This window comes from Bufo bufo, chromosome 8, assembly GCF_905171765.1.
Source record: "Bufo bufo chromosome 8, aBufBuf1.1, whole genome shotgun sequence".
NCBI lineage: Eukaryota > Metazoa > Chordata > Amphibia > Anura > Bufonidae > Bufo > Bufo bufo.
In genome coordinates this window covers 57,780,820-57,789,891 of record NC_053396.1, presented here as the reverse complement: position 1 = coordinate 57,789,891, position 9,072 = coordinate 57,780,820, and the positions used below count along the sequence as shown (strand labels likewise).

Here is a 9,072-nt window from a genome sequence, read left to right as displayed (position 1 = left end):
CACTGGGTAGGGCGGGTAGAGGCCTCTGGCTTAAAAAGGTATCCCCTTCCTCTACCTCTAGAAGGTTGCCATCTTTTTGATCCATCCTTTTTACTTTGATCCGCTCTAGACCTTTTTTGATTTTGAAAGGAACGCCTCTGGTGATAGTACCGATCATCAGATGGGAACCCTTTTTTTTTCTGTCGGAGGCCTTCTCCAGAATATCGTCAAGAGCGGAGCCAAATAACCTATCTCCCTCACATGGGATGGAGCATAGGCGGTTCTTAGATCCTGCGTCCCCCGTCCAGGAACGGAGCCATACCGCCCTACGGGTCGCATTGGCTAAAGCACTGCTTCTTGCAGAGAGCTTAACCAAGTCGGCCGAGGCATCCGCTAGATAATTTGATGCTCTCTTTAGGGTGGGAAGGGAGTTCAAGATTTCCTCTCTGGACGTACCCCCTGACAGATTGCTCTCTAGCTGATCTAGCCACACTGAGAGGGTTCTGGCCGTACAAGTGGACGCTATGCTGGGGCGCAACATTGCAGTATTTGTCTCCCAGGATTTCCTTAATAGATTTTCGCATTTTTTGTCCATCGGATCTTTCAGGAGACCCATATCCTCAAAGGGCAGCGAGGATTTCTTTGAAATACAGGCCACCGGGGCATCTATTTTGGGAGTTTTGTCCCACAAATCAAAGTCGGACTCTGAAAAGGGGTATTTGCGCTTGAAGGCGGCTGATACAGTCCACCTTTTATCAGGATCCCTCCATTCCCTGGAAATAAGGGCTTTAATATTATTGTGGATGGGGAAGGATCTCTTCTTTTTTTCCCCCAACCCCTGAAAAATCTGATCGTGAAGGGACTGAGTCTCTTTCACATCCTCCAAATTTAGGGTAGATTTGATATCTTTCAGTAGGGATTGTACATAGGCCTCCCTGCAGCCTCCTCAGAGGATAAGGAGACCTGATCATCCAGTAACTCCCCTTCATCCAGATCCACTTGGTCTGATATTTCCAGATTTAGGGAACGGGAGGAAGGCCCAGGGGAAAGCGCCAATTGTCTGGAATCAGCCGCAGCCTTAATTTCTTCTCTAATAAGGGTTCGCATGGACTCCACAAAGGAAGGGGATTCTTCTGAGATGACTCTTTCAATACATCTGGGGCAAAGGGTCTTTTTTGGATCAGACACCAAGCCTTTACGGCAACCACCACACTTTTTGCGCCCCGAATCCCCTTTGGGTTTAAGCTTTCTGGACTCACTGTCCTAAAGGGAATAAAACAAACTTTGTATAGGACAAAGGAGGGACCCAGAGTAAGGGTGGTGAGGGGTCAGTATAGTAACATTACAGACACCCAGCGTGAAGGGGGAGGAGAGGTCAGGACTCCTTAACCCTATATATCTATGTGGAAACATATAAAGCATAGGGATAACTCCCCCTGGGAGGAGGCTTACCGGGCTTAGGGCCGAAACAGCGGGATCACCGGAGCGCTTTGACGATTCTCTGTCGCTGGAAGGCATCTCTGCAGATCGGCGGCGGTAATGGATGTGAGCTCCTTTTAAATTTCCCGCCGCGCGCAGGAGCCGTCTTCCCGCGAGAATCTCTTGCCCAAGGAGATCTCGTTCCGGTGACGTCACAATGCCCGATCCCGCGCGAGTTCCGGCGGACTCGCAAGCCCGGGGATGCCTGAGATCAGGACTTACTCCGCAGGATCGAGGAAGGGAGGCAATGCGTCCCTGGAGCCCCCAATCCCTGCACCAGCCCTCCTGAACCACAGGGAAAAGACTGGTGGTCTGGTGCGGTATCTAAATTCTTGGATAATCCCAGGAGTGGCTTCCACGCACGTCCGAGGACAGGAAACGACTGGTAAGGTAAGGGGAGGAGGCTCCTTAAATCCTGTGCTTCCTCGTTGTTTCCTGTCCTGGAGGCGGGGACACCCTCCTGGGAATGCCGTTGTGGAGGCGCCGGGGAAAATATATACTTTTTTTTAGTTTATTTAAGTTTTACACAATAAAAGCATTTTTTGAAACAAAAAAATAATTATGTTTTAGTGTCTCCATATTCTGAGAACCATATATATATATTTTTTAATTCTTTAGGCAACCGTCTTATGTAGGGCCTCATTTTTTGGCGGGATGAGGTGCCCGCCCAATCAGCATGGCGTAATAGTACGTTAAATTGCGGGAAGTCACCTGCTGCTATGAATACTATTACGTTATTGTTCAGGAAGGGGTTAATTCATGAAGAAAAAATTCTGTTTCAGTTAAGTTTTAAGCACAAATATTTTATTCCGAAGCATAAAAATACACAGAATTCAAACTGATTACATCTTAGACCAACTCTAATCAATAACTAGCCAAAAATGCCAGTTTTACAATATAGGATATCGTAAAAAATTTTTGAATTATATGTTTAGTATATGCATTCTTATCACAGCCACATCTGGTAAGGTCACAATACACTAAGGCAGGCATGCTCAACCTGCAGCCCTCCAGCTGTTGTAAAACTACAACTCCCACAATGCCCTGCTGTGGGCTGGCTGATAGCTGTAGGCTGTTCATGAATGCTGGGAGTTGTAGTTCTGCAACAGCTGGAGGGCCGCAGGTTAAGCATACCTGTACTAAGGCATGACTTCAAAGTTAACACTATCCACTCTCTGAATGTTACAAAACATTTCAGCCTAGATTGTGATCTCCTACAAGTTAACACATTGGTGTACACATATGGGAACATATCAGCATTTTAATTTTATGATCCAACTTGTGCTGAACTTACCAATGTTTACTATTTTGTTAGGTCTACAGCCTTTCTCTACTTTGTCACACCAGTGATATATTTTTCATCATAAAATTCACTGTATAGGATGTACGGTAAGTGAAATAGATGTAAACTTCAGATGGACAGTACACTAAATAAAAATGGTAAACCGTGATCAGAAGGGTCATTAGTAAATGGTGCCAGAATTAAAAGGAGTTGTCTCATCTCTCCATTACTAAAGCAAGGTGGGACTAAGCGCCAACCACCAGTGACAAGAAACAGTGGTGCGAGCTGGCACTCCGATGCTTCAGTAGCTGCCATTACAGTGCATCGGAGCTATGGAAACAGCATAGCACAGCAAGCTATGCGGTTTCCCTAACTTGGAAACAACATAGCTTGCTGTGCTATGCTGTTTCCGTAGCTCCCATGCACTGCAATGGGAGCTACTGAAACAGTGGAGAATTGTCCCGCTCCCAGGTTTCCCAGCGCTTAGTCGTATCTCGTCTTCGTAGTGGCAACATGGGACAACCCCTTTAAAGTGAACCTGTCACCTCCAAAAACCATCCCCAGCCGCCAGCAGTACCTGGGAGTAGCCCGCAGTGTGTTTCTAATGATAATTTTCGTTCAGCAGTCAGATGTGGTAAAAGCTCTGAAAACGTTCTTTTATTTCCTGCCCGTGATGCTTGAAGTCAAGGGGGCAGCGGTGACCTTGCTTCAAGTCAAGGTAATCACGCCCCCATCCCTGCCCCTTCGCTGTGACTGACAGCGCTTATGCAGAGAGTTCGGCAAAGCCAGCTGAACTGCCGGTTGTCAGTCACAGCGAAGGGGCAGGGAAGGGGGCGTGGTTACCTTGACTTGAAGCAAGGTCACCGCTGCCCCCTTGACTTCAAGCATCACGGGCAGGAAATAAAAGAACGTTTTCAGAGCTTTTACCACATCTGACTGCTGAACGAAAATGATCATTAGAAACACACTGCGGGCTACTCCCAGGTACTGCTGGCGGCTGGGGACGGTTTTTGGAGGTGACAGGTTCACTTTAAAGGGGTTGTCCCATGTTGCCGCTACGAAGACGAGATGCGACTAAGCGCTGGGAAACCTGGGAGTGGGACAATTCTCCACTGTTTCAGGACTACTATCAGGTACTGCTGGCGGCTTGGGATGGTTTTTGGAGGTGACAGGTTCCCTTTAATGACCTCTGACAGATGTCTCAGCGCATGAGGAGACTGTGCTTAGGACCATCCACACGCTCCAGCTTCTCAAAGTGTTTTCTTGCATTCCGTATATTTATTAAAGTCGCTGCTGAGGCTGTTGAAGATAGAATGGAACAATGTTACAATAAGGAATATCCTAAATGATGCTAACAAGACTGTTCTTATCCTCTATATCAGGCATGCTCCACCTGCGGCCCTCCAGCTGTTGCAAAACTACAACTCCCATCATTCCCTGACAGCCTACAGCAATCATCCTACAGAAGGGCATTGTGGGAGTTGTAATTTTACAACAACAGCTGGAGGGCCGCAGGTTGAGCATCCCTGCTCTATATCAAAGCACATCTGATAAAATACACGACTATACCACCAAAAATTTTTTATATATATATATATATATATATATATATATATATACACACATACATACACACACACACACACACAGTACAGACCAAAAGTTTGGACACACCTCATTCAAAGAGTTTTCTTTATTTTCATGACTATGAAAATTGTAGATTCACACTGAAGGCATCAAAACTATGAATTTATGAATTAACACATGTGGAATTATATACATAACAAAAACGTGTGAAACAACTGAAAATATGTCATATTCTAGGTTCTTCAAAGTAGCCACCTTTTGCTTTGATTACTGCTTTGCACACTCTTGGCATTCTCTTGATGAGCTTCAAGAGGTAGTCCCCTGAAATGGTCTTCCAACAGTCTTGAAGGAGTTCCCAGAGATGCTTAGCACTTGTTGGCCCTTTTGCCTTCACTCTGCTCGATTGGGTTCAGGTCCGGTGACTGTGGAGGCCAGGTCATCTGGCGCAGCACGCCATCACTCTCCTTCATGGTCAAATAGCCCTTACACAGCCTGGAGGTGTGTTTGGGGTCATTGTCTTGTTGAAAAATAAATGATGGTCCAACTAAACGCAAACCGGATTGAATAGCATGCCGCTGCAAGATGCTGTGGTAGCCATGCTGGTTCAGTATGCCTTCAATTTTGAATAAATCCCCAACAGTATCACCGGCGGTCCGCATGTGAGCCAGTTTCTTTGTAGCGCTTGATGGTTTTTGTGACTGCACTTGGGGACACTTTCAAAAAGTTTTCCCAATTTTTCGGACTGACTGACCTTCATTTCTTAAAGTAATGATGGCCACTCATTGTTCTTTACTTAGCTGCTTGTTTCTTGCCATAATACAAATTCTAACAGTCTATTCAGTAGGACTATCAGCTGTCTGTCCACCTGACTTCTTCACAATGCAACTGATGGTCCCAACCCCATTTATAAGGCAAGAAATCCCACTTATTAAACCTGACAGGGCACACCTGTGAAGTGAAAACCATTTCAGGTGACTACCTCTTGAATCTCATCAAGAGAATGCCAAGAGTGTGCAAAGCAGTAATCAAAGCAAAAGGTGGCTACTTTGAAGAACCTAGAATATGACATATTTTCAGTTGTTTCACACTTTTTTGTTATGTATATAATTCCACATGTGTTAATTCATAGTTTTGATGCCTTCAGTGTGAATCTACAATTTTCATAGTCATGAAAATAAAGAAAACTCTTTGAATGAGAAGGTGTGTCCAAACTTTTGGTCTGTACTGTATATATACACACACACACACACACACACACACACACACACACACAGACACACACACACACAGACACACAGTGCCTTACAAAAGTATTCAACCCCTTGACTTTTTTCGTATTTTGGTGCCTCACAACCTGGAATTAAATGGATTGTTTTAGGATTTACATCATTTAATTTACACAATATGCCCAAAACTTTGAATTTATTTTTATTTTTTATTGTGAAGTAAACAACCAATAGGACACAATAACAGAAAAAGTCAATGTGCATAACTATTAACCCCCCTAAAGTCAATACTTTGTAGAGCTACCTTTTGCAGCAATCACAGCTCCAATTCGCTTTGGATAAGTCTCTATGAGCTTGCCACATCTTACCACTGGGATTTTTGCCCATTCCCTCTTGCAAAACTGCTTCAGCTCTTTCAAGTTGGATGGTTTGCGCTTGTGAACAGCAATCTTTAAGTCTGACCACAGATTTTCTATTGGATCGAGATCTGGGCTTTCACAAGGCCATTCCAACACATTTACATGTTCCCTCTTAAACCACTGAAGTGTTGCTTTAGCAGTGTGTTTGGGGTCATTGCCCTGCTGGAAGGTGAACCTCCGTCCTAGCCTCAAATCACACACAGAGTGGTACAGGTTTTGCTCAAGATTATCCCTGTATTTAGCACCATCCATCTTTCCCAGTCCCAGCTGCTAAAAAACATCCCCACAGCATGATGCTGCCACCACCATGTTTCACTGTGGGGATGGTGGTCTTTGGGTTATGTGGCCGATAAGTTCAATGTTAGTCTCATCAGACCAGAGCACTTTCCTCCATACATTTGGGGAATCTCCCACATGCCTTTTCACAAACTCACAATGTGCCTTTTTGTTTTTAGCTGAAAGTAATGGCTTTCCTCTGGCCACTCTGCCATAAAGTCCAACTCTAAGGAGCGTACGGCTTATTGTAGTCCTATGTACAGATACTCCAGTCTCTGCTGAAGGACTCTGCAGCTCCTCCAGGGTTACCTTAGGTCTCTGTGCTGCCACTCGGAAATATGCCCTCTTTGCCAGGTCCATGAGTTTTGGTGGGCGGCCGTCTCTTGGCTGGTTTGCTGTTGTGCCATGTTCTTTCCATTTGGTTATGATAGATTTGATGGGATTATAAAAGATTTTGATATTTTTTTTTTATAACCTAACCCTGACTTGTACTTCTCAACAACATTGTCCCTTACTTGTTTAGACAGTTCCTTGGTCTTATTGGCAGTGTTTGGTTAGTGATGCCTCTTGCTTAGGTGTTGCCTTTCAAAAAAGGTGTGTATATGTAATGACAGATCATGAAACATAGTAACATAGTATATAAGGACGAAAAAAGACATTTGTCCATCCAGTTCGGCATGTTATCCTTCAAGTTGATCCAGAGGAAGGCAAAAAACAAAACAAAAACAAAAAACTGTGAGGTACCAGCCAATTTTCCAATCAGAATGACTCCCTGGATCAACGACCCCTCTCTAGTAGCTATAGCCTGTAAAATTATTACACACCAGAAATTCATCCAAGCCCCTCTTGAATTCCTTTATTGTACTCACCATCACCACCTCCTCAGGCAGAGAGTTCCATAGTCTCACTGCTCTTACCGTAAAGAATCCTTTTCTATGTTTCTGTACAAACCTTCTTTCCTCCAGACGCAGAAGGTGTCCCCTAGTCACAATAACAGTCCTGGGGATAAAATGATGATGGGAGAGATCTCTGTACTGTCCTCTGATATAGTTATACATAGTAATTAGATCTCCCCTCCGTTGTCTTTTTTCCACAGTGAATAACCCTAATGTAGATAATCTTTCAGGATACTGTAGTTGCCCCATGTACCATTAATAACCACCCTCTGTTTTCTATCATTAAGCCAGTTACTTACCCACATACAGACGTTTTCTCCCAGTCCGAGCATTCTCATTTTATATACTAACCTTTTATGTGGTACAGTGTCAAATGCTTTGTAGAAGTCCAGATATATGACATCCATTGATTCACCACTGTCAAGTCTAGAACTTACCTCCTCATAGAAACTGATTAAATTAGTTTGACATTACCGATCTCTAACTAAGCCATGCTGATATGGCGTTATTTGCTTGTTTTCATTGAGATCCTCCAAGATAGCATCTCTTAGAAAACCTTCAAACAGTTTATCCACAACAGATGTTAAACTTACCAACCTATAATTTGCACCCTTTTTGAATATTGGCACCACATTTTCTATTCGCCAATCCTGTGGAACACTCCCTGTCAGTATAGAGTCTGTAAATATCAGAAATAAGGGTCTGGCTATGACATTACTTAATTATCTTAGGACACAGGGGTGTATGCCATCTGGTTCTGGCGAATTGTCTATTTTAATCTTTTTAAGTCACTGTTATACTTCTTCCTGGGTCAGACAGGTCACTTTTAATAGGGAATTTACTTTTACATTCTGCATTTCATCTGACAGTTTATTTTCTTCAGTGAATACAATGGAAAAAAAAATATTCAATAGCTTTGCTTTCTCCTCGTCGCTGTCTGCAACTTCCCCCTCATTGCTCTGTAGGGGGCCGACACCTTCAGATTTATACTTTTTACCATTTATATAATTTAAAAACATTTTAGGGTTAGTTTTTCTCTCTTTGGCAATTAATCTCTCGGTCTCTAGTTTGGCGGCTTTTATTAGTTTTTTTTTTACATATTCTATTTTTTTTCCTTATAGTTTTTCAGTGCTTCCTCGCTACCCTCCTGTGTTAGGGATTTAAATGCTTTCTTTTTGTCATTTATTACTTTCTTTCCAGTTCTATTTATCCACATTGGTTTCTTCTTGTTCCTTAACCCTTTATTCCTATAAGGTATGTACAGTACCTCTCACAATTAGATTTCAGGATGCTTTTAAAAATATACTATTTTATGGCGGTATCTTTATTTTTGAGGACTTTGTCCCAGTTAGTTAGGCCTATGGCCTCTCTTAGTTGGCTAAATTTAGCTTTTTTGAAGTTTGGTATTTTTGTTCCTTCCTGTAGATACGCTCGTTTGAAGGAAAATTGGAAGGTTATTACTTTATGGTCACCATTTCCCAGGTGTCCACCGACCTGCACATCTGTTGTTCGGTCAGGTCTATTGGTTAATACTAAGTCCAGTATGGCCGTCCCTCTAGTCGGGTCCTGAACCAGTTAGGTAAGGTAATTGTCTTTGGTTATCCCAAGAACCTGTTTCCTTTATGAGATGTACAGCTTTCAGGCTCCCAGTCTATATCTGGGTAGTTGAAGTCCCGCATAATAACCACCTCATTATAATTTGCTGCCTCGTCTATCTTGTTTAGTAATAGATTTTCTGTGGACTCTGGTATATTAGGTGGTTTATAATAAACTATTAGTAATTTATTATTATTTTTGCCTCCATGTATTTCAACCCACAGTGACTCCACATGTTCATGTCCGTCACTTATATCTTCTCGGACTGTGGGTTTTAGACAGGACTTTACATAAAGACAGACCCCTCCCCCTCTCTGGTTTTGACGATCCTT

The 9,072-nt window shown here is 43.1% G+C and overlaps 1 protein-coding gene and 1 long non-coding RNA gene across 2 annotated transcripts in view; one reads left to right on the top strand and one right to left on the bottom strand.

Annotated features, from left to right (window-relative positions):
• Window positions 1–3,900: 3,900 nt before the first annotated feature.
• The window catches only part of LOC120977225 (ras-related GTP-binding protein A), a 119,334-nt gene continuing 114,162 nt past the window's right edge, over window positions 3,901–9,072 (bottom strand). The window contains exon 10 of the mRNA XM_040405057.1: window positions 3,901–4,039. Within this exon, the coding sequence (XP_040260991.1) occupies window positions 3,942–4,039 (98 nt within the window). The 3' untranslated portion in view covers window positions 3,901–3,941. The remainder of the gene's footprint in view (window positions 4,040–9,072) is intronic.
• On the top strand, window positions 4,806–6,168 carry LOC120977226. The gene is made up of 3 exons (XR_005773842.1): window positions 4,806–4,978; window positions 5,525–5,527; window positions 6,159–6,168. It is a non-coding gene; the product is annotated as an uncharacterized LOC120977226 (long non-coding RNA).